The sequence below is a fragment of the Mastacembelus armatus genome, chromosome 14 (assembly GCF_900324485.2).
Source record: "Mastacembelus armatus chromosome 14, fMasArm1.2, whole genome shotgun sequence".
Lineage (NCBI taxonomy): Eukaryota > Metazoa > Chordata > Actinopteri > Synbranchiformes > Mastacembelidae > Mastacembelus > Mastacembelus armatus.
Window position 1 is genome coordinate 10,970,179 of NC_046646.1, and position 25,598 is coordinate 10,995,776.

Here is a 25,598-nt window from a genome sequence, read left to right on the forward strand (position 1 = left end):
CTTGACACTGTTTGTTCGCTCTTGGACATTTGTCCAAGGTTAGGGCTATTTTTATCCCTGTGGATGCCTGCTCTGGGGACTGCAGTCAATGTCGTTAAACTTACTGAACTGCCTTTATAGTTTTCATGTACAGAAATGACTTAGTCTGTGCTCATTCTCAGAGACTTTTTGCCTAACATCCGAACTGCAAACCACCTTTTTAGCATGGAAAACATTGTGATGAGATGTTTTGTTGGAAAATGTTAATAAGGTATGAAGAAGACAAAAACGACATATAGTTCAGGGAACCTCAGACTGATGTACGAGCACACACACGCTAAAAATTCATGGTTCCTACAGGTATTTTTCTTGGAAAAGAGGATGTTTGGCATGGATCCCTGATAAATATCAGATAATAACAGACAACTGTCTTCTGTTTTCACCTCTTCTCTGTCTATTTTTCCATTTCCTGTTGTTTTTCTCCTCTCTCATGGTGAGCCTGTGTTCCTCAGCCTGCCTTTTCTGACCATGTGCTCAGGGGTCCCTAAACCCCAGTTCTTTAGCCATGTGCACGACTCGTCATCCTCAACCTCAGTGTTTCACTCATTTTTTCTGTCGTTATGTATAATTTTCCTGAGAAACTTCCAACTTCTTTCTTTCCAGAACCCTTTCCTGTCACCCTTTTTTCTGAGCTGCCACTCTAATCATTTTTCAAATGGTTTGAAAAATGGTTTGACTTTTTCTACACAAAAATGTTTTCAGGTCTGGTTCTTTGTGTCTGTGTGATTTGTGCCTCATAGATGAGCCTGTCCAGCTGTGCCATGTTACCTGCCTAATGTATCTTATGCCCTGCTGCCTGCCAAATTCCTTTCCTGTCGTAGCCTGTTTGGACCTGTTGGTCTGTCTCTGCTGTTGGATCACTGACCTGATTAAACACAACTGACTGAACATACCTGTTAAATAAAAAAAAAAAAAAAACATGTCTTTAAGACAATTAAAACATCTGTATGTCCTCACACACATCCAGTCAGTAGCCTCTTACAGTAGGCCAGGCTAAAAGTATCTCAAATAAAAGCTGTAAGCCCCCCCCATCCCCCCCCCACCTGATACAGAAGGATTTACACACACCTCAAGTTTATCAAAATGAATAAAATTTGAATAAAGACATGACGATCTAATCGGCATCGAAACTTATCGTCATCTTATTTTGACGTTAGCACAATCTTTCATGTTTCTGGCAAGTGCATATCAGCCATGGGCAGATTATAAGAAACAGGGCACCTAGGCACAGACGTAAAATTCCCGTATATCTCCTGCGATTGTCAGAGCAACCACGTGATTTACTGTTAGTTTGTGTTTACTCACGTTTATGTGTCTCTTTGTAGTTTTATGTCTTATTAGCCAGTTTGTAAACTGTACGAAGGACATGGTATGATACATTAATTAGTTCAGAATATCAATAAAAGTTAATGTTATTATATCCAAAGTGAAATGTCTAATGGAAATATTGAAATTCCCAACAAACTTAGAAATACATGTGCAGGCATTTGTTTAGTTCGTACCAGTAATTTAACTGCAAAGACAAACAAACAAACAAAAATCACAAAATATAAAAAACAGGGCAAACAAATGTCAACAATTATAAGTTTGCAGTGGAGGAGAGATTTATGATCTTGAAGTCATGAATTTGTTGACTGATGAGTTGATTGCTGGGATTTATTGCTTTGTCACTACTTTGAGGGCAAATTCCTCACGAGAAACTACAAGTACAGCATGCAGCGTGTATTTTTATTGTGTCCAAGAGCTTGGTCTTGAGGGATTTCCTGGGTTTACATGTAAGGTGCCTTGAGACAATTTCTATTGTGTATTTTGGCAAAATACAAATGAAACTGAATTGACAGTACATTTTTGATAGTACTTGCTTTTGATGACTTAAACTAACAAGATAAAAATCAACTTCAACTCAGATTTATCAATCGAATTTATTTATGAAGTGTCAAATCAATAGAAAAACAATTGACATTTTACACAGTAAGGTGAAGACAGTTTAGCATCCTGCCCAGTGTCAGAGACCTCTGTCTCTGGTCGCAGGTCTTGGCTCCTCCTACAGCATAATAACCTAAAACAGAGCCTACATCTAAAAAGACGGGGAAGGGGAAGCCTATTTAAAAACTGTGTCATAGTTAGATTCTGGGCTGAGTAAATGTACACACCACCTTCCATAATTTCTGTGGAGTGTCTTGGCATCTTTAGGTGATTAGTTATGTAATACACATTACAAGCATTTAAGTCAAATTAGACCACAGGACGGACGCACCTGGACAAAATCTAACACAACAAAGTGAAATTAACAGTGCTTCATATAATACATCAAACACAGGATGAGAGAAAAATAAGATCCAAGTCATTTATGGGCTTCCTCTCCTGAGTTCGCAAGTAGTTCTCAACTGGTAAAGTTACTTTTTGGCTGCAGCAACAACAACACCAGTCAGTGGCAATGTTACCATGGATTAGTCACATTTCCTCACAACTATTATTATCTCCTTTGTAAATCCAGAATTGGTTTTCTTGTTTGCCTAAATAAACTGACTCGTCTGCTGTCAGCAACTGAAATCCACCTAGAAATATCATCAGAGCTGCATCCATATAGAAACACTGTGCCACTTTGTAATAATGGTCTGTAAATATAAAATGTAATAGGATTACGCCTTCATTTTGATACGTAGTCCTGTCATAGTATCATAATAACTAACATAATAACTAGTGTCATAGCTAATTATAGCTTCTGAAAACTGAGCGCTCACATGGCTCAGCATCCATCCTGACCTTCCACTCAGCGCTACTGACCTTTTTACTTTATCTTTTGGGAGCTGACATACATTAAAAAAAAAAAATCTGTCAGAAAAACAAAAATGTTGCACAATTCAAACATGTGGTTGTTCCCATGCATTATTAATGCATTTTTTCAGTTCAATTTTAATTATTCTTGTCTAGTTTTAGTTTAAAAAAAAGAAGATATTTCAAATTAGTTGTGTTAGTTACATTTTAGTCTCTTTTGTTCCCATGCATTTTTAATATATAACCATTTTGAAGCTAAAACTGTCGCTATATTTGTTGTGTACAGTTACCATGGTTGCAGGTTTTGTAACACAGCGTCAGGTGGAAATAACACCACTCGTCCTCAACACTGTCTCCAGGTGCTGCAGGTATTGGAATTAAAGCTCATCTAAGAGGTGGGTGTTACAGCATGTCTTGAGGGTGGCTGAGAAAAGTCTTGCTCTCATCCCTCCTGGACATTTACAAAAGACAGAGGCAGAAAAAAACCCTCTCCATCCTGAGAAACCCCTTCCAACCTTCCCATGGACTTTTTGATCTCTTGCCATCTGGTAAAAGTTATATCGTTCCAAAAAATCAAGGACATCCGTAATGTACAATAGTTTTTTCCTGCAGGCCATGAGACTGCACACTCCCACAAACAGTGATCCTTTTAGGAAAATGACATTATGTCTAATTTAATGTTTCTTATAACCTGTCGCTAACTTGTTTCAACTTATTACATTTGTACTTTTAGCATAGTCCCTATCTTTTTGTTCTCTTTTAAATAACAACTTTTACTGTCTTGTCTTTGAATGTATTTTGCACACTGGTCCAGAGATGGTAATTTTGTTCCACTGCAGCAGCAGATACACTCACTCCATTTGTAGAAAATAACACACATTTGCAATAAAGCCACTTCCTCAATTAGGATTAATGTTTTATTCAGTGATCCAACAAAAAATATTAAACATTAAATGTTAAAATCGATTTAGTTCTTAAAAATAATATTTCGCAAACATCCCTGTAATAAAACTGTAATGATAAGAAATGCTGAGAACAGGCAGAACGCAGAGGTAACAGTCCATAATTATTGTTTCACTAAGGACAGGAGATCATACACAACCAGGTGGACAGAGGTACAGAAAAGGAGCGCCCCCTAGTAGAGGGTGTACCCCTGCCCTTCACCCAGCAGATCCCTGTGAGATAATATAGATAATGGATGGATACTATTATAATAGTGTTTCCCTGGAAGTCATGCAGAACATCTAGCTCTGCCCATTTCAACAGCACCCGCATTTATTCCAGTGAAAAGATTACTCATGAGAGCTCTCAACTTCAGCTTGTCATGCACACATGTTCTCTGTGGGACTTCCCAAGTTACTATAACTAAGACAGCCAGACACAGAGCACTGTACAGTATTTGCACTGCAGGGTCAGATCAGAGGGCACTTTATCTGGGTCGTTCTGCTGCAGGGTCAGATCAGAGGGCTAAACAGGCGCTTTAAATGTCACTTTTGTTATATTCGTTGTCCCCAGGGTCTTTGATACACACATGACTGAAATGACAAAAGCTGAATTTAGTATAACATTTTAGTATAGTCTAATCTAATCTTAGTCTCTTCATGTCAATTGAAGAGAATGGTTAACTTACTTATTGTAATTGATGTAATTCAGCACGTTTACGACAGTAACTTGTTGTAAAGTAACTTATGACATGTTCCTCCCTGTTTCTTGGTTTTGGCATTGCACAAAAGTCTGAACTGCCAGGCTGCCAAATATGGTGGAGGGTGAGTCGCACCTCAGAAGCCCCGATGCGTCCAAAACGCATCCAGGTCGTCAAGTGACTGGGTGTCAGGGCGCATGGGCGCATGCATATGTATCAAAAGACGGCGTGGCCAAGTGAAAAGGGGCGGAGGCGGATATGTTTATGTTGCCCTGCGATAAGACGAGCCGGTACGAAAGTTCAAGTAGAGGCTAATTTAGGAGATTTTTGAGAAGTAGTAAGTGACACTCCCACTTTACTACCACTCTCAGCCAAAAACGATACAGCATGATTACTCACTGATTCCCTCCAGTGGGGGCATATTTCCCAGTGATTTGAAAAAAAAAAGAAAAAAAAAAAAAAAACCAAACATACTAATATAGCCTAAAGAGTCAATCAGACTTTAGCTGTAACACTTTCACATGAGCAGGACTACAAATGGCTCAGTCCACCCACGCGGAATCAGTCTCTTCAACTCTGCCTGAAGCAACGCACGCTCATATGTTCAGGTAAGAAGCCTACCGTAAGTCCGACAGCCTTATTTGGCGTAACATTCATTTTAAAATTTTTTTTATTATTGTGTTTTATTTTGTAACTTAAGAAAAGTCAGTCTGAACGTATTTTTAACATCTTTAAGGGCTTTTTACTACGTTTTTATAGCGATTTCATGCTTTACATAAACATTAATATGGCCCCGTTAAATCAGTTAGATTCTAATTTAAAGTGTATTCGCTCAGTGCAGTGTACATTCACAAATGTACACACAAATGTGAACACAAATGTATTTGTATTGTGTATGTACACTTTGTGTGTATATTTTGTTTGGATTCTATTTAACCAATTTTACACTTTTTCTCTTTATAAACGTGTAGACTGGACTGATGGCGACTAATTCGTGGTGGATTCATCAAGTTATACTGACGCTCCTGTTTTTATCCTGGAGGGACTACGTGCATTGCAGTGGACTCACAGGTCTGTTTATTTCAAATATTAACTTTATCAATCACACGCAAGCTGTTTAATAAGCAAATGAATTTAAAGTGGCGCACATTAAATAATGTCCGGAGGCAGGAGGTGGTTGTTAGTGTAGGTCGACTGCGTGCCAACAGAAAATGCTGTTAAATTGTCAGTTCAACGCCCCCCTTTGTTATTTATGTGGTGGCTCTAGGACACAATACTCTGCTGATTAACCAATGAGTGTTAACCTTTACAATGAAATAGGCTTTTGCAAGAATTAATTGCAATAATTAGAATAATTGCTATAATTGCACACACAAAACACTAAAGGCTGAACACATGTATCCTTTTCATTGGCAGTGGATCCTCCCGAGGACCTTGTTATATTAGATCCTGGTCATCTTGGAGAACTGGACATTACATGGAAACCACCAGCCAGCCTGATCAGTGTGACAGAGTGCTCTACACTGTATCAGCTGGAGTACTTCAACACATACAGGAACGACTGGACTGTAAGTGCATACAACTTCCACTACCAATAACCCTGGTTAAATATGTAAATCTCTGTGTGCATGAAAAGTCTGTTTTTTGTATCTTGACAAAATTTATGTTAATCTTACCAAAAAATTATTTTATACTGTAATACAGTATACTTATTCCTCACTCTGTTTGAAATGATTAAAATATGAGCAAACATTGGTTAAACACTTTAGACCAATCAAGTTAAAGTCTGCTACAGCACCATTTTCCATGAAATCTGAACCCATATTCCTCTGGTGATGCAGGAAGGGTGGGGTACCTCAAATGTATTGTCTTATTACACAGGCATTAAAGCCTCTCCTCATCTCTGACGATATGATTTTTTTGTAAAAAAAAAAAAAAAAAAAGCAGAGGCCTGATTCAGTATTGTCTCTAAGGGTTTTTTTAAAGAAATACTGAGGCTCACTGAGCCTACACAATGACTGTTTCCGCTGCTATGACAGTCTCAGATAACATGGTGATGGCTGTGATATGGTGTCTAGTCTATGAATAACCTCTTTCATAATCACATACAGTGGTGTGAAAAAGTGTTGGTCCCCTTCCTGATTTCTTTTTTTTTTTGCATGTTTGTCACACTTTGTTTCAGATCATCCAACAAATTTAAATATTAGTCAAAGATAACACAAGTAAACACATCATGCAGTTTTTAAATGAAGGTTTTTATTATTAAGGGAAAACAAAATCCAAAACTACATGGCCCTGTGCGAAAAAGTGTCTGCCCCCCCTGTTAAAACATAACTTAACTGTGGTTTATCACACCTGAGTTCAAATCCTCTAGCCACACCCAGGCCTGATTACTGCCACACCTGTTCACAATCAAGAAATCACTTAAATAGGACCTGCCTGTCAAAGTGACGCAGACCAAAAGATCCTCAAAAGCTAGACATCATGCTGAGATCCAAAGAAATTCAAAAACAAATGAGAAAGAAAGAAACTGAGATCTATCAGTCTGGAAAAGGTTATAAAGCCATTTCTAAAGCTTTGGGACTGCAGCGAACCACAGTCAGAGCCATTATCTACAAATGGCAAAAACATGGAACAGTGGAGAACCTTCCCAGGAGTGGCCAGCCGACCAAAATTACCCCAAGAGCGCAGCGACGACTCATCCAAGAGGTCACAAAAGACCCCACAACAACATCCAAAGAACTGCAGGCCTCAGTGAGAAAAAAGAACATAAAGGCTCGTTTCAGTTTTGCCAGAAAACATCTTGATGATCCCCAAGACTTTTGGGAAAAACTCCTCCACAGCGCTGTAACAGACTCACTGCAAGTTATCTCAAACACTTCATTGCAATTGTTGCTGCTAAGGGTGGCCCAACCAGTTATTAGGTTTTGGGGGCAAACACTTTTTCACACAGGGCCATGTAGTTTTGGATTTTGTTTTCCCTTAATAATAAAAACCTTCATTTAAAAACTGCATGATGTGTTTACCTGTGTTATCTTTGACTAATATTTAAATTTGTTTGATGATCTGAAACATTAAAGTGTGACAAACATGCAAAAAAATAAGAAATCAGGAAGGGGGCCAACACTTTCTCATACCACTGTACATATCCTGCCAATTGTAATTATAAAACACATCAAAGATTTCAACATGTTAATAATGGGTTATTATCAGTTTTGCACCGCCCCGCCCAGTGTTTTAGCATCATCCCTGTTGATTGCCAATGAACAAATACGTAAATTGTATACTGGCAGGCCATCCGGACGTCTAGGAGGTCATACACTGCCCAGTTTGATCTGATGAAAGATATTAGAGTGAGAGTGTACACCTTGTTGAGTGGACCCTGCACCAATGGGAGTATGATCAAGAGCACAAACTACATTGAACTGGTCCAGAAACCCCCCAGCACAGGTCAGTCATGAAGAAAAAAGAAATAAATGAATAAAATTCAGACATGGCTATTTTTTGGAAAAATTTTTCTTTTTTTTCCCTGTAGGTATTGTGGATACTGCTGTCCAGGATTTCGTCTGTTTGTTTCATAACATGGACTACATGGAGTGTAACTGGGGAAGAAGCTCAAAGATGCCGGCCAACTCACAGCACACTCTATATATCTGGTATGTCATTTACTATTTTAGTCCAGAACAAAATATCTTCATTTCTATTGGATGGATTTCCATAAACTTTGGCACAGACAGAAGTTAGTTCCCAGAGGATGAATCCTAATGACTTTGATATAACTGACTAATCAATTAGGTGATTTCCTGACCTGTCATATGCTGTAGTTCTACCAGCAGGTCACTGTTTCAAAGATGATGAATCAAAAAAATAATAATTATAAAACAAAAATCTCCAAAGTACTTGTTTGTGCTGAAGCATTTTGGTATGAAACCAGACATTGGGAATCAGGCATAACAACAACACACACCATGAACCTGGCCACAGCATCCTGAGATATTCAGATTAAAAAAACTTACGGTCAGGGTACTGTAAACATCTTCACACCACATCAACAACAAAAACAGCACCATCTGGATGAATACACTGCCCTTACACAAGTAGTGTTTTATCTTCTCCAGGCACAAAGAACTGTCAGAGGCTGTGGAATGCCCGAAATACATCATTTCAGGTGGAGTCAGGAGTGGCTGCAACTTCACGGGGAATATTCTTCCTGATTTCATCGATATCATCTTTTGTGTAAATGGCTCTTCTGACGAAGGGCCCCTGAAACCAACATTCACCTCCCTGCAAATCCAAAATCAGGGTACAAGCCTTCATAAGTAGTGGAATTTACAGTAGCCTACTCTGTAATACCACAGTATGCTAATAAAAGGTTCTTGTGTTTGGGGTCACGACAATCTCACCAAAACCTCCTGTTTTCATCACAGTTTCTTGCGATCTATAATCTTGAATTACTGTACTATTTATGCAGTCAAGCCTGGAACCACAGAAAAGCTGCATCTGCAGACGGGTCCTGACAGGCAGCTGGAAATACAATGGGAGCACCCTGTTGGCAGGATTCCTGGACTCTGCCTAGAATGGGAGGTGGAACACAATGAAGAGGGACCTGATGGAAAAATCACATCGGTATGGTTTACCTAATATGTGTATTTTTTATAATCTATTGTACTCACTATGCCATTTAGCACCAAAATCTTGTGGTGCAGAGGGTGTGCAGTAAATGGGATTACCATACCCGTCATTATGGGCGGGCCTTGGGGGGCTGTGCCCGCCCATAATGACTGCTGGGCCTGTCCATCTCATAGATATAGTATACATCCATCTACTTCCTTAACATTTAAAACAACATTTACATCGCAGGTTTTATATAAAAATAACAATAATAACAAAAATATTTATTGTTCATGATACAACATTGATATAAAAATGTTTGAAATTGCAACATGCTAGAGGCTAAGGCAACTTGGGGATCATTGTTTACCAATATTATTACGTTATAATAATCAAAAGCAAGCTGTGCCCACACACTGATACCGATGGGCCCTGCTTTGAATTTGGACTTGGATGGGTCTGAGAATAAGGCTGCTGTTAGAATCAGCACTGTCCAGGGAAGAGTCAAATAATAAGCAGCACAACTATAAAGCTTGGCCCTGTGATGGACTGGTGTACCCCTGCCTTTCACCCGAAAGAGAGCTGGGATACGCTCCAGCAGATCCCTGTGAGCTTAAATAGGAATGAGTGGGTATAGATGATGGATGGATGGACTTTAAAGCTTAAAACTACAAGAGCATCACTCTTAAACAAGTGCAAATGTCTTGGCAAGTCATGCTGCACATGTCCAGTTCAGCCAAACAACCAAAGAGCAATAGGGGATAGATGTATAAAAAAGAAAAATATTCTGGATATAAATTGTCATATATACGAGTGTATACATGCAAGAACAGCAGCATTTAAATACCTCAACACTCATTTCAGATGCTTTCTGTACTTATTTTTGTTATTTTACAGAAGCAGTTTTTCACCAAACAGACGAGCCTGACTCTGCCCTCCATTCATGACAAGTGGAGAAACTGCTTCAGGGTTCGGTCCAAAGTAAACAAGTATTGTGCAGCAAAGGGGTTTTGGAGTGAGTGGAGTCGTCCAGCATGCCACACAGGTAATGGTGTTTTAGTTTACTACAACACTGCATTGAAAACACCAGTATCTCATTGTCACCATGTAAAAAAAAAAATACAAATCAGAAATGATTCTTTCTGGCATGACTGCTCAATAAATCATCAATACATTCACTTCGTCTGGATGCTTCCATGAGTTCTTTTCCCTTTTTGTCATCTGTAGTTATGATGCACAGAAATAGAAACAAAACAACATTGTTTCATGATGTTTCTTTGCATTTCATTTTCTATTTATTCCTGCATTGTTAAAGACTCTAACCATGTTGTGTTTCCAGTGGTGAAAATAATTAAAAACTTAGCTATAAAAAAAACTGTTTTGCTTAAAACTACACTGCCAAATCTTCATGACTCACACTCGCTTTATGGGTTCTGGAAGATGCTGCAGTCATCATCATATTAAGTTTACGCCCAATTCATGCCAGTCAGAAAAAAACCCAAAACAAACAAAACCCAGCCCAGTCCTTTACCAAAAAAAAAAAAAAAAATTAAATAAATAAATAATGAGGAAAGAAAAATCATGCAAATTTTCTGATTTATCCCAATTTTTTACAGCTACTGATGTCACCGAAGTCCGGCCCTTTATAGGGTAGGATGAAGGTCACAAGAGACACAAGACATGAATTATCTGCTATTTAGATTTTGGAAAGGAGAGGAAAGAAGGTTAGCCACAGTAAAACAGAGTACATGTGTGTAAATGAGAAGAACTCAAGTAGAACGGTGAGGTTACAGGGAGTAGAGGTGAAGAGGGTGGAGGATTTTAAGATGAAATGGTTTGGACATGTTCAGAGGAGGGACAGTGAATACATTGGTAAAAGAATGCTGAGGTTAGAGGAAGACCAAAGAGGAGGTTCTTGGATGTAGTGAAGGAGGACATGAGGATAGTTGGTGTGGGTGAGAAGGATACAGAGGATAGGGTTAAATGGAGGCAGATGATTCTCTGTGGCGACCCCTGAAGGGAGCAGCTGAAAGGAAAAGAAGACTGTTGTACATTGGCAACATCCCAAACAAAATGAAGATAGAAAAAAACTGATGTATACGAGTGGCTCAAAGTGATAAATAAATTTATAAAATAGCTTGAGCTACAAAGAAAAGACTTCCAATGACCTGAAAGTCACATTGTGACAATTTATATCTGGTACTTATATTCATTTTCAACTTGTTTATTAAAGACACTTAAAGACAACATCAACCAGGCCTGTCCTGCATTATTCTAAAGTACTGTCTTGTGCATGCATGTTAATCTTTAATGAAATCTGTATTGTTTGAGATTAAGTTGTTAAAGGAACATTTTAAAAAAATGATGATGAAAAAGTATTTTTGATAGCACTGACTTGACAATTATAATCTAGTTTCTTTCTCTAAATGTAGGAGTGCTGGTTAGGTTTTGGGGCTCTAAAATCTATGAAGCTGCCAGCTGTATTTAACTGTGTGCACAGTAGCAACTAGCAGCAAAGGAGCGTAGTGAGATTTTTGCCCTCTATAATGTACAGTAAAGGGTTATATCAACCTACAATGCTCACAAATATGGAAAAAACTATTTATAGTATTTAATTTGATTGATTTCTTTCAAAATATTTTGGGAGTTTATGTAGAGTTTCTTGTTTATTTTATTTCTATTTCTGCCAATACCCAGGATCAAAACCTAAAGTATCTGCAGCTTTAAGATGATAAATGAAACTCACTGCCATTTTGCATTGATGCAATACAGTGTTTTCACAAAATGAAACTTTTTTTTTATCAAACCCTGTGTTTTCATAGAATAAAGTTTTTTTTTAAAATCAAACCATGTTTGCATAGAATACGTTTTTAAAAATCAAACCCCTGTGTTTTCGTAGAATAAATGTTTTGATCAAACCCTGCCCTGTGAGTCTTCATTGCACACCAAATGATTGATAGTGGTATTCCACATGGATCAATATTAGGCCCCCCCTTTAAATATTCATTGACCAACTGAACATTGCAATGACAGTTTCTCTATAAAATGCCCAAATATGGATCTGTTTCTTTGTTTGGACATTTCCTCATGCTAACATATTGTTGTTTATGTAACATTCAATTAGTTTGGCTTTGTAAGGTCCACTGATAGCTGAATTTTGATGAAGGGGTGTGTACATAAGCCTGACCTTATGTGTGTGTATCTGATTGCTTTTTTATTTCTTTTAAAGAAGTTACAGCTGAAGCAGAATGGGACATGGTACCTGCCTATTTATACATCACCACTGCCATCCTCGCCATCCTGGTTCTTTCACTGTGTGTGTGGGCAATGCTCAAAGTGTGCGTAAATACACATATACAGTACAGCACGCACATACACTAAAATATAGAGTGATATTATATGGTAAGCTCACTCCAAACTGTGCTTCCATTGTAGGAGGGGATCAAGACAAGACAAGAAACCAGACTCCCTGCTAACTAGCCTCTTTGCCAGGAATTCAGTTCTTACAGTGGCAGACGCCTAAAAAGACAAGCAATCCTGCACCTATTACTCTGACATTACTCTGTGCACTTCTGACATATATTTTATTGTTACAGTCCACCTCTTTAAAATTTCAGGGTCTCTGATTGAAAATTTCACTATGAAGCTGTCAAATATGCCACACAGTTATCACCTAATGCATTATGAAGATTACATATTAGACTGAAGGTTACATTGACATATTTACAAAAAATGTTTACAAACAGTATTGTATTATTCCAAAATACTCTCCTGCGCATGCCTTGTTACATATATTTTTATGTAAATGCTTGAATTTATATGAACTATGTCAAGATGCCATTGTAACTGTAGATGTTACGATGCTTGCCAGATGATCTACCCAGCGGACTTTACTGTGTACCTGCATGACAGTAATGGGAAATGAGAATCTCTTTTCATGTTTTACTGTTTACTCAATGTCTTGCCAGTTGATTCAGTCTGTTCATTGCATATTGCATGAAGAGTTTACTTTTTGCCTCAACTCTTTCCTGCTAGTTTGACATTTCATTATTACGCCTGAATACAGTGCACATGTAAAATATGTTTTTTTTTTTTTTTTTTTTTTTTTGCATATGTCAAGCAAATAAGCTTCATCACCTACAAACTTTACAAAACAACTTGAATAGATCAGTGCAGGAGAAATGAGTGTGGCTGTTTTTTTTTTTAATTTAATGCCAAACATCTTGCCAGGTTAAATGTTATTCTGTTTGTTTTTGTCTTGAGAGGTTTGAGTTAGTACATAACTCTTAAAACATTTTGTTCAAAATGTGTCATTATACAGTACAATATACATCAATAGAATATAATAATGCACCTCACCCTCTCCTTAGCTCATTATTTGTCTTTCATTTTATTTTACACATCTATTTGTATCTGATAACTCATGAATATGAAAAAATAAAGAAAGCCAAAATATTAACACGTCACATGCAGCTTTTGTATCTGTGTGTTCTGAGCTCTTACTTGAGTCTGAGAGGCAACACAACCTTTAATGTTGTGTTCATCCTCATCAAAATAATGTTGTTTGTTACTAATAATACTTTAATTCATATTTACAGTTGTAACTTTGTTGTATGAATCTGTTCCCAATAAACTACTTTCTAGCTTCTACATTACTTTGAAAAAAAAGGATTAACAATAGTGAATTTTACTGGAGTTGAGAGTATTTGTAACATTAAACACAATGAACTGTAAAATTGTTTTTATACTTATGGTAAAATAATTAGTTTACCTAAAACAGTATACAGTATACTGTGTATGCATATAATTAGAAATTAGTGAGATTTATTTTTTCTAGGACTTCTGTTGCCCCCTAGTGTCCAGTTCCTATACCTGCCACTACTTTCTTAAAATAAATCAATGTTTTTGATATTTTCAGTGGATTCTCTTCCTACAGGTTAAGTTATTATGAAACACATATGTGAATTAAACTTGTACACACATTCACTAATATTTTTAATTTGCATTTTAATTAGGATGTTCTGGCACATATTCAGTAGTTACTTGACATCTTATTTGCAGGATATGTCACTAAGTTTGAGATATTTAGGTTTGTGGGTATTTACCTGAGTTAAACTACATTAAAACATAAATAAAATCAAATAAACACGTGTGCAGGTGCGTTCCTTGTCCTTAATTAAGGCTTACCATTCTGCTGAAACTGTACACTGTAAGAAAATGTTCTTAGGGATAATATGCATCTGACTCCAGGCTGCTGTCTTTTACTGTTTTATCCAGCTTTCATTGACACCTACAAGGTCAGCCAAGCAGCTGACTGCTTCCCACACGAGGCTGCCTTATCCATACTTGACTGTGCATGTGCATGTGTGTGTGTCTGTGGTAGTTTCGTCTTGTTTACTTCGTCGGCCGAGTTCATATATGATTAATCCATGAAGAATAAATGAGAGAAACAAATGATGTTTGTCATTTTTCTGGGTAAATGGGAACTACTGGGATTATTTGGATGTGGCCTTGCTGCTGAAAATGAAGCAGATTGGCTGCGTGACATTACAGAAGGTGATAGATTGTATGCAGCTCACGGAATGACTGAATTATTCTGAGGAAGCAAACATAAGTTATTCAAATACCTTGAATGTTGTATTCACATCAGGTTTTTTTTATGCACAGCGTTCAGTGCGGCAGTGCACAGGTTTATCAGGACTCGGGACTGCAAGGCACCACAAGCTGATAGTGGAGGAGAACTGAGTAACTTTTTTGAAGTTAATATATAATTTTGGTGGAGCCAAGCTTGACAGAGGATTGGGACAAGGGAAATGTAAATCCCACACGTTGCTTTTCAGTCCATGTGTTTGCCTTACTAGTGTGTGCAGATCCTGGTCTGACTTTTGCTGCTGGGGATCACATGAGGAACTGGACAGCTTCAGGTTAGGTTTGGAATTTTCTTGCATTTTCAGAAAATCTGTGAATACTTGTATCATTAAAACAATCATTTCCCTTCTCAGGCACCATGGTTTGTCTCTGTCCCCCAGGCTCAGTAACTGGAATCTGTCCCTGCAGAGTGAAAGTGTGCAGGGTCTGACTGGTTACTGCACCCAGGGGCCAGGCTGCTCTACAAAGGCCACATTATCTTCACTACAGATATAATCTATTACATGAGAGTCATAATCATATGTGAATACATGTACTGTTTGTTCTAACAGCTGGAGAAAATGATTTATCTTGCTTGGGTTTTATTTCCTTTGCTGACACGTCCAAAGTATTCAGAGATGAGAGAATGAAGCAGCAGCTGCAAAGGCACAAAATTATCCTCATCATCACTACCATGAAAATTTAATTCTATAATCCAATAATATACCGTTACTATAAATTATTGCAGTTGTTTTGGGTTGTTGTTTTATGTTGGCCTTCAGTGCTTCTCTTTTGCCTGTTCATCTCAGAATGATCCTTCCCAGCCATACCTGCATGCAAGAGAAAGCTTGTTTTCCTGCTCCTCAAAAAAATATATAAATAAATAAATAAGTAGAGGAGAGCAGATAGGAAGAATCAAGATTGACACGCCAACTTTCTCCATCAAATCTGATTAGCTTGAATATAAATTGAAAATATCAACTTCCAACTTCTGCTCTCTTGATTTATCAAATTGGACCACTAGGTGGGGGAAAATGTTAGCATTAATAGCGTGGGAGCATGGTGCAGTAAACAAAACAAAACAAAAAAAAACAAAAAACAGTCCTGGTCACAGGAAAAATGAGCAACTGGAACATTTAAACAGTGCTCTTGGTTACACATTTTGTTTTTGTGCTTACATCTCTCATGCCAGAGGTGTATAATGCAGGGAAGGTCATAACTATGTGGGTGGAGTGCTAAGAATGAAGACCCACTGGCATTCTTACCTTTACACTTTACAACACACCAAAGCCAGAGAGTGCATAATTTAAAACCCTACAAAGAAAAGAAAACTTGCTCTGGGAAAAAAAAAATTTGCATGTTGTGTGAATCAGTTGATCAACTGAGTGTCTGGAAAGCCATAAATTATTCTTCTCAAATAAAAAGAAATTATAATTTCCATCAATGTTCCACTTGTTTAAAGTGCTAAATATTCTCACTGGGAAAACATCTCTCACTTTGTGGTATAATGTCTAACTAAAGTGCAAGCGTCTGCAATGCTTTAGAAACTCTCGGACGTGTGCCCCCTTTCCTACCCTGTCATGTTACCAGGTCACCTTTAACTAGCAAGTCACATATCAGAGATTACCAGGAGGTCACCTTCTATTATAAGAGAACCACTATCTTAGCACCGCACATACTCATTAGACTGTTACCCTGTTCACTGAAGCCAAGCGTCAGCTTTACTCTTGGTGATCTTTTTCTTTCTGAGCTGTTAATTGTGGAGTAAATATACAGCTGGGAAGCTTTCACACTGCTGCAGCAGCGGAAATTGCTGATCCCTTTCCAGAGATTTTTAACCAGCTGTTGCAGTTTGAACTCTGTGGGGTAAAAAAAAAAAAAAAAAAGACAAGTGTGTACAGGGAGGCTTCACGCCAGGCTGCTCAAATGTGGCAGCACCTTCTGTTTTGTACGAAAACATGCAGGGAAATAAAACTTTTTCAAACCAGCCTTAAAATGTATAAATAAACTGCTTAGTTATTTTTACACTAAAAGGTAAAAGATCTGACTTTTCAGGGTATTTGGTTTGTGTTTATTGTTTCGGCACTGAAGCTGTAACGTGTGACAAGAATGTATAGGTATAGATGATGATGAGGGATATTTTTTTTTTGTCTAATTATTGCTAGTTTTAACACAGTGGAAGTCCGTGTGCCTCTCCTCTAAAGATATGAATACAGAATTTCATAACAATAATTCACAAATTCACTAAATCTCCCAAAACCTCTTGTTTATTCTGGATTTTACTTCATATAGAAATACTTTGTACACATTTACATTTTTCCTTTGAGACAAGCTAGTGTGAGTTCCTAAACAAACTATAAATACTCCAGCACATGTCAAAGCTGACTAATGTACACTTCTAATATCAGCAGGCTTAGCTTTACTGCATATACTTCAGCTAAAACACATTGTGGGACAGTTCAGTTTTCAAGATTTAGAAGCTGTAAAATGATGCCATAAATATATCATAACAACAAGCTTGTCCTCATGAAAAGCTACAAAATGAATAAAAAAAAGGAAATGTGGAGATAAGTCAATCCATTTCAGTATTCAACCACTGCACATTCAGGTCTGTGCTCAGAATCTACTGTGCTGTTTCTCTCTAACAATAGAGCTCCAGGTACAGAGCACAGTGGAAACGTCCAGCATCGGACGCTCGCTCCTGTCCAGAAATCTCTCTGTGCTTTAGCTTTGCCACCTCACCGCTGACACCGACAGGGCCGAGGGACCCGCTAGCTGAGTGGGAGGAGGGGGTGGGGGGGTCCTATTCATACAACCCTGGCCTAAATTAGGCCTTCACAATCTGTCTAAAAATAACAGAGACAGCATGACAGCAAGAGAAAGAGAGAAACAGGGTCGGTGCTCACATATGCATTGGCCATGTGCAGAGTGAAGAAAAGTAGCACACTTCCTGCATGGGGATGTATGTGTGTGTTTATGTGTGTATTTCCAGCGGTGGGCTGCACAAGTACTCAGTACATTGCATCCTCGTATATGTCCGTCCGAAGGCAGAAGAGGATCCCTCCTCCCAACATGAAGATGGTGGCTCCCCAGCCAAGCCCGTAGCCCCAGTTAAACTCGTGATAGGTGTGGAGGACCGTTCCGTCAATGAACTTGATTGGGTAAAGGACCAGAGCACAGGCCTGCAGAACCACTAGAGCCAAAACACAGAAAATAAGATGTTCTTGTTTTGTACAAATTTAAAATCATACTGCACTTAACCTCAGAGTTGTCATTCTTTTTTTTGACCTACCACTAGAACTGAGACAATTACTCGTTAACTGAATCTACACCTAGACCCTTGCTTTTTCTTACATGACATTAAAATCCATTATTTTGGAGTTTGGACAAAACATGTAATGTGAAGACATCATCCTATGATTTATATGAGCAGTATTTTTACTGCCCTCTGACCAATTACCAGTGAAAACATCCTGCACATTATCAATAATGAAAATAATCATTAGTTGCCATTTTACTTATCACCATCAACACACTACTGCAATACTTCCAGTACAGTATTTTTATTACCAGTACTACATGCTTTACTTCTGCCTCCAACACTAATCACAACACAGATGTTATCAATCATGTTTAAAAACTACTACAGTATTTCTGGTGAGGACAGTACTGATAAATAATAAACATTTTTATTATAAGGTCTGCCAATACAATAACTTCTGAGTACTCCACAGTACATTACATAAGTTTACCCTTTGCATGTCTTTTTAAATTTTAACTCTTATCATTGCTGCATAGTTTCACAACTTACACTCCTGCACTTCCCTATACATATTTGTGAATACACCATATTATATTATTGTTATATGTACCATAAGCTGTATATCTGAAAATACAGCAGGTTATTATTATGTTATTACATTATCCTCTCTGCACAAATCTGTGCCTTCTCATCCCAGCTACTGTGACTAATGCTTTAACTTTGACATTATGTCACTTTAATCTTTGTTAAACCTAAAAAGTCTTCATTTTTTTTCTTTTCTTTATTACTTTTGTCCAACTATGAATCTATTCATTTCTGTTTCTTCTGATTCTCCTTGTTTTGCACTTTAGTAGTAGAAGAAGCAGCTTTCAGCAATCCCAAGCATAAAAACACACTATTCACAAACATGACACCAGTGGCCTTGCTCATGTAAATACACAGCGCACACTGCTGTAAAAGCAAGAAATGTGACCGTGGCTGGTTATGAAAAGAGGCTTAAGCATAGAAAGAGAAGTGTTTTTCAGTGTTTGCAAAGAAAACTGAGAGACACCAAAGGGAACCAGAGAATAGTTATATAAAGTTATATAAAGTCCTCAAGTCAGTGATCCTGCTGCTTCAGATGATCTTGTCAAAATAAGCCTCTAAAGGATTTACCATAACATGAATAACAATGAAAATGTTGAGTGTTTTCAGAAAAGTGTATGTGAAAACCAATGTCAATATGTCAAAAAGCAGGTTTATGTAATTCCAATCCTCTCTGGCTTAGGCTTTTACCATTTTATTAGTTTAATGCACCTCTAAATACACGGGCTGGCATTTCTTACTCTGGATCCATATGCTTTTAAAACATATTTACAACTGTAATATATATTTATCCTTCATGCACTTACTTTAAGAACAAACTTTTCTTCTTTGGCACTTTCAAAAAAAAAAGACTAAAAAGTGTTTTAACAACACAAAGAACATGTTTTATCTTAAAGTGTATTTCTATTTCTCATCTTACATCTGATTAACAAAAAAACACTTTTTCCAAGTCTAACTTTATTTCTATGACATGCTTCCTGTGGTTTCTTGCCCAGTGGAGTAGTAAAAGTGAGGATTCTTTTGAAATGGCCTGTCATATTTTTCCATGACAGTGATGGATTTAAACATTTGGGTGCACATTTCCGCACCCAAAAGTAAAGTCTGTGCTGTTCTTTTTTTGTAAGATGTGAAATAATTCACAATTTCCATTATGCTTTTGACCTTGAGATCACAAAAGGAAAATGACTTTCATGCTTCCATCACTGTGAATCATTTTTCCTTTAAATCATTCATCCGCCTTCATTGTGAGCATATGTGCCCATGTTCGATCACAGCACAGCCTTCAGTTCCTTTTTCCTGCATGCTAGGTGACTCTTGAGGAAAGGACTTTGTGCAACTATGTAACTGTGGCTCCACCTTTCCTTCCTATATGACTGAGCAGTGGGCGTGCAGGAGGACCGACGGCAGCCCAAGAATGTGGCAGTGTTGATGGAGCCCAGGCTGAGCTCGCAGCCCTGTGAGGTCATATTTCTGGTCAGAAAATAAATACCACGCAGCCCCGGTCCTGCCAAGGGGCATTTAACAGAGACCAAGCCCTCTGCTGATACACTGCTGAGGACTGTGCCCCTGTATGAAGACCTTATTCTCACAAGGCTCTTAAAGCAATTACACACAGGAAAGGATAACACTGCATTCCCAAGCTTTTCAGTGAATGGCTAAGAGTCAGTGGCACACTGGTCCTGTGTGACTGACAACAGAACAAGACAAACATCCCTTATATTCCCCCTTATGGGCCCTTCAGAGATTGATTAAGCATTTTTCCACACTGTTAAACATTATTATAAATCATTATCTACCTACATGTTCCACCCATACAGTCTGATCTGTAAAATGGGCCACATAGTAAAATATTATCTGTTGTTTTAGGCAAGTTTTTTATTTGATCAGACATATTTGATACTAACAGAAACACTGAGGTCTCGTGTACATTTTTAAATAAACCTAATGTGTTTTCACATCACACAAAAAATAATGAGCTTTCAGAGAAGTGTTTAAGAAATGATTTAACCTTTTTGGAAATATGCATATTCACGTTTGTGTGGATACTTTGTGTTGAAGAGAAGATTGACATCACTACCTCATACATGTTTGTTAGACATGAATCTACAGCTGCTTAGCTTAGCTTAGCTAGAGGAAAGAAGAGGAATTAGCAGTACTTCTACAGAAACTCTTCGCAAAATGAGGTATATGGGTACTTATACTCATTATTACTCATAAGGAATGATGTATTTAGGTTTAGTTTATAGACAGGACGTGAAACTCCAGGAGGTGGAATGTTATTTGTGATGCATAATGTAATGTCTGTGTCTTATATAATCCTATTTTAGTTCGGAAATTGACAAAACTGGACCTTGCCATGAGTTAAGTAGCGGTGAGTGGTTAGTGTCTCATCACTGTTGTCTAACTAAAGTAAGCACTGGCTATGAGTCAGTTATTACAACCCCTGCAGAGTATATGGAACAATGTGTCTTGAAAGCTGAACCTTTGGCTTTAATTATAGGTTTTATAAACAGATCCTCCCTCACCAGTGTCAAAATATGGTTTCACCCAGAGGACCATCTCAGAAAGCATGCAGGAGATGTGCAGTCCAAGTATGAGGCAGTGCCGGCTGAGGAGTCTGTGGTGGCTGTTTTTCCCTCTGTGACTTCACTCTGTTGGTAAGTCTGCAAATTCTGTGGCTGCTTTTTCTTGGCCCATGAGCCGGCAGCTCCCCAGACTCCACACCACAGAAAAAATGAGCTCAACCGACAAGCCTCATTCAGCTGCGTCTTTCCTTCTGCACCCTTCTATTTAACATGAGCACTGGAACAAAAACCCCTTGTCTGTATGGAAATTGTTGTGGTTGTGGCAAATGCACAGGGTCTCTACATTTCCAAATATGCATAAACATGATGTGTTAGAGAGCTGGATAAATATTCATACGGGGGGAATGCAGATGCTTTGAGAGATTTACATGGGGAAGGGAGAGAAAGGGTTTACCTGCAGTAAAGAGGAACACAGCCACAGTGCGGTAATGTTGTCTCTGTGTCCCCCGGCAGAGGGAAATCAGGGCCACCAGGAAGGCCACCAGAGTTGCCACAGCACCGGACACCAGCAGCACCAGGGTGGCAATCTGCCAGTCTGCGGGACGGGACAAACGCAGGTTATAGTGGAGCAACAAAAGCTCAATTTTACAGGACGCAGTGTTGAAATGAACCGCTGGGCTGGTAAACACAAAACAAGAGCTAATCCCACAGAGCGAAGTGAGTGGAGCAGAACGGACGCAGGCCTGCGTGAGGGACAGCCTCCATCAGGAATGACTCAGTAGTCACAGTAAATAAAGATCCAAAATGCACCTGAATCACACATTGTGACAGTCAATGCATGTATTTAACAAATGCATATATTTCATGCAGTATTCAAATTGGTATTTCAAACTACAGGCACCGAAACCACAGCTGTATCCTTCAAAATAATTCTTTTCTAAACGGCCCATATAAGTCGGCAAGTTCAGTTTTGTGTCCTTGGAGTTTTTGCTTGATGAAACTGAAGTTTCTGCTTGTGGCCGCCAGCATTTCACATGTTGGTTCAGCCTTAGTGGCTTTTTAACAGCACATTTATTCTATTTATTTCAAACAAACCCCAGTTGCTCTTGCTGGAAAAATACAGCTCATCTCTCCCTGCACATCAGAGGATTTTTCCCTGAAACTACACAACATTAAGTTTGCAAAAGACTACATTTTAAAGCTTTTTTTTTTTTTTTCTTACCAACAAAGTGTGGAGACAGAGTCTGAAACCTGAAATGTATTCAGAAGGAAAGGATAAATTCTCACTTTTCTGCCTGCACTGTTCCCTCTTTGATGTCCCATGTGTCAGGAGAAAGCCTAACCTCAAAATGACTCAGAGGAAAAAATTTGCATGTGATGAAACTAACAAGCTCAACGAAGAATCTTTGCTAGATGTGTGTATGTATGTATGTATGTATGTGTGTGTGTGTGTGTGTGAGGGTGTGTGTGTGTGTGTGTGTGTGTGTGTGTGTGTGTGTCTGAGCTCCTGATTCTTTTGTCTTCACTACAGTAAAAAGGAACATCCGACATGTGACTTGGTTTGACCCGGCCTTCAGGACATACTTGTTTCTAACATCTTCGGTCTATTATGTAGTTAGAATTTTGTTTTTTTTACTAAAAAAAACTCATAGAATATTAAAGAGTGGGCTCACATCACAAATGTATTTTTCTATCGTTTAAGGCTCAAAGCAAGTAACATACAAATAAGTGTGTCACATATATTTTCTGTCCAATCATATCTGGCAGATTAAATCACGACAAAGATACAAACTGAGATTTAAAAGCTGAGAACATGCACATGATCAGTCTGCTCTGCCTTTTGGTGAACTGCACTTTTAACATCAACACTCCTTTCCACTGTTGCTTTAATGAGCTCTGCAGACGCTCAAAGCGACAAACCCGCCTCCTATTCACCCCGACACATTCCACAATATCAGAGAGAGGTCAGTCACACCGGACCTGTGCTTCTCTCTTTGTCACTGTGCTTGTTCATGTCTATGATGGGGCAAAAACAAATGCATCACAATCTAAAATGTTTTACAATATCTGGCAACCAAATAAAACTATAACTACATATTTCATTATATATGGTTTGCTTTTAGCGTTTTAGCCTTTTTATTACTATTCACATATACTATAGTGTATCAGAAATAGAGGCGAAGGTCCATCTTAATAACCAGCCAAGCTACTGTACCAGTGCTGGTAAATCTGGTACAGTTAATACGGATTTTCTCTCTTGGTAGGGAAAGGAAGGGGGCAGGGGGTGTTAACACTCCCGTCATGTGGCTTCTCTGCCTGACAATAGACAATCTGGTGGGTCCAGGCCTTGTGAGGTCGATGATGGGTAAGATGCTGAATGTGCCTCTTCGAACACACCCCATTCCTTATTGTGGTTGGAGTGGGTTAACTCCGTTGAGCGCCAAAGGGATTAGGTTTTTGGTTTAACAGCATGTGATTGTTTTGTTCTGTTATTTCTAATCTGCACATGGAAAGTGACATTAAACAGCCCCGGAAATGTTTAAACATTGTCAGTCATGTAGAAACAGCATTTAAAACCTATCCCTGAGCCATTTGTGAGCTGATTTATCACAATAACACAGAAAACACAGCTATAGTTGTTACGAAATCTAAAGTCAAACCCAGTTGTTTTGCGGTTGCTCAAGAATCAGTGAAACCTAGGTGGTAGTGCCGAGCATCACAGTGTGACAACACGTCACTGCTCTGGTATGACCAGAGGAAATTTATCTGCAGAGCAAGAATCCGTGGATGTCTCAGCTGCCAGACAGAGACCAACAATCCAAGTAAAACAAACTGAGTCTGATGGTTTGTAAAAGTTTACAAATACTTTGTTTATTTCAAACTCATGTAGCCCAAATCTACATGTAGCCCTAAAAAAACAAACAATTGATAAACACATTTCCAGACTTAAAGAGTTACTGCACAAGACACAATTACCAATGTGTTGTACCCTGTAACTGGCAAAATCAGCGTCTTCCCTAAAAAAAAAAAGTAGATTGCTGTACTGCAGTACTACAATACTGCAGTTTTCTAAACCAAACATCACATTTTCCAGCATCATCCTAACAGGACAAAATCTACGGTAGTTTCAAGTGTGAAGGCTGTTCTCCAAGTTAAACAACAAGGCGCTTTGAAATCAACCCAAATGCGCAAAAAAAAAAAACAGTGTTTCCTACCAGATGTGAGGGTGGAGAAGCAGCTCCAGTCAGCCTCCTCTGTCGGGTGCCGTGCCTCGGACTGGGAGCAGGACTCCCACAGGGACAGGGAGAAATGTTCGGCAGTGACCCAGGCTGGACTCAGTAGAGCCACCACGTCCAAACACAGCGCCAGAAAGACGCACAGCAGGGCGATCAGCTTGAAGGGTCGGAACACGTACACCTCATTCACAGACATCTTCTCACAACGAGACACACGCTGCTGCTCAGTCACTGTGAAACGGGATCGCTGAAGGTCCGAGTGCGTCTTCCCTCACCATAGCCCTCACGTCTTTGTGTGGGTCCAGCTGGGAACGTTTAACAGGGGACGTCCGGTTAGATGGGGCTTTCAAAATAATTGCTCTTATTCTGGACCACGTGAGGAATACCTGTAGAAATATTTGTTTCCACATTTGACTTATAATATAATATAATATAATATAATATAATATAATATAATATAATATAATATAATATAATATAATATAATATAATATAATATAATATAATATAATACTGTAATCCTGTGATTATATTATTTACCTCTGTTGCTTTATTTGATTACCAAAAACAAAAGCAAAACAATTAAAACGATGAGTAAAGGCAAACTAAAGGAGTGACTAAACATCAAACAAATCAAGAAAAACAAAGCGATTCTTTGATCCAGTCTTAAACTGAGCTCATGCTTCTCCTTAAGGACTATAAAAACCTCGGTGAAAATCCACACCCAATACAACAAAATAGCTTTTCATGTAATCTATATTTACAACAAGACCAGTAAGACCTTTAGACCAGTACTTGAGCTTAGATTAACAACGCTCCATAAAGTGTTCGGTGCTTTTATTTTGAAATCCCTTTTGGGAAACCAGACTTTTTAAGCTCTTTGGAAGTAGCAGCATGTTAGGTCTGTAAAAACAGTCCTTCAAGACGTAGATATTCAACAACAGTCTTATACACTCAAAACAGTTAAATGCAGCAGTAGACGTGATACAGAAAGGCAAAGTAGCACAGAATATAAAGTGAATATAAAGTAAGTGTAAAGGTAAAAACATAATCAACCTTCACCATACAATATACTGCATGTACTTTATCTTTAGTTTTATCAGACTCAAAGTACTACTATTGGAGATATTGACAACATATTTTTTATTCACAGGGGGGAGTGATGCTGAGACGTGCCACTAAAATAGTGTAGATAGGTCAAAATTCAAAAGAAGACAAGTCAAGTAATCAAAATGTTCCTGCAGGAACCATGATGCACATTTGTTTAGTTAGCAGCCAGATGGCCAGATGCC

The 25,598-nt window shown here is 38.4% G+C and overlaps 2 protein-coding genes across 4 annotated transcripts; one reads left to right on the forward strand and one right to left on the reverse strand.

Annotated features, from left to right (window-relative positions):
- Positions 1–4,764: 4,764 nt before the first annotated feature.
- Positions 4,765–12,788, forward strand: il13ra2 (interleukin 13 receptor, alpha 2). Of its 3 annotated transcripts, none has more exons than XM_026329232.2 (10): positions 4,769–5,067; positions 5,431–5,530; positions 5,876–6,027; positions 7,753–7,909; positions 7,995–8,115; positions 8,578–8,762; positions 8,931–9,085; positions 9,968–10,115; positions 12,300–12,408; positions 12,506–12,788. In XM_026329232.2, the coding sequence occupies exons 2-10, from the start codon at positions 5,440–5,442 to the stop codon at positions 12,591–12,593; spliced, it is 1,206 nt and encodes a 401-aa protein (XP_026185017.1). In that variant the 5' UTR covers positions 4,769–5,067; positions 5,431–5,439; the 3' UTR covers positions 12,594–12,788. The 3 variants fall into 3 exon arrangements, with proteins under 3 accessions (XP_026185018.1, XP_026185017.1, XP_026185016.1); XM_026329231.2 differs by having other exon boundaries at positions 4,771–5,067; positions 5,412–5,530; XM_026329233.1 differs by lacking the exons at positions 12,300–12,408; positions 12,506–12,788 and adding an exon at positions 10,687–10,873 and having other exon boundaries at positions 4,765–5,067; positions 5,412–5,530.
- Positions 12,789–17,027: 4,239 nt separating this feature from the next.
- LOC113143532 (transmembrane protein 47-like) lies at positions 17,028–24,614 on the reverse strand. Its single transcript, XM_026329216.2, has 3 exons — positions 24,286–24,614; positions 21,525–21,665; positions 17,028–17,891 (listed from the first exon to the last, which is right to left on the reverse strand). The coding sequence occupies exons 1-3, from the start codon at positions 24,500–24,502 to the stop codon at positions 17,710–17,712; spliced, it is 540 nt and encodes a 179-aa protein (XP_026185001.1). The 5' UTR covers positions 24,503–24,614; the 3' UTR covers positions 17,028–17,709.
- Between the last annotated feature and the right edge of the window lie 984 nt (positions 24,615–25,598).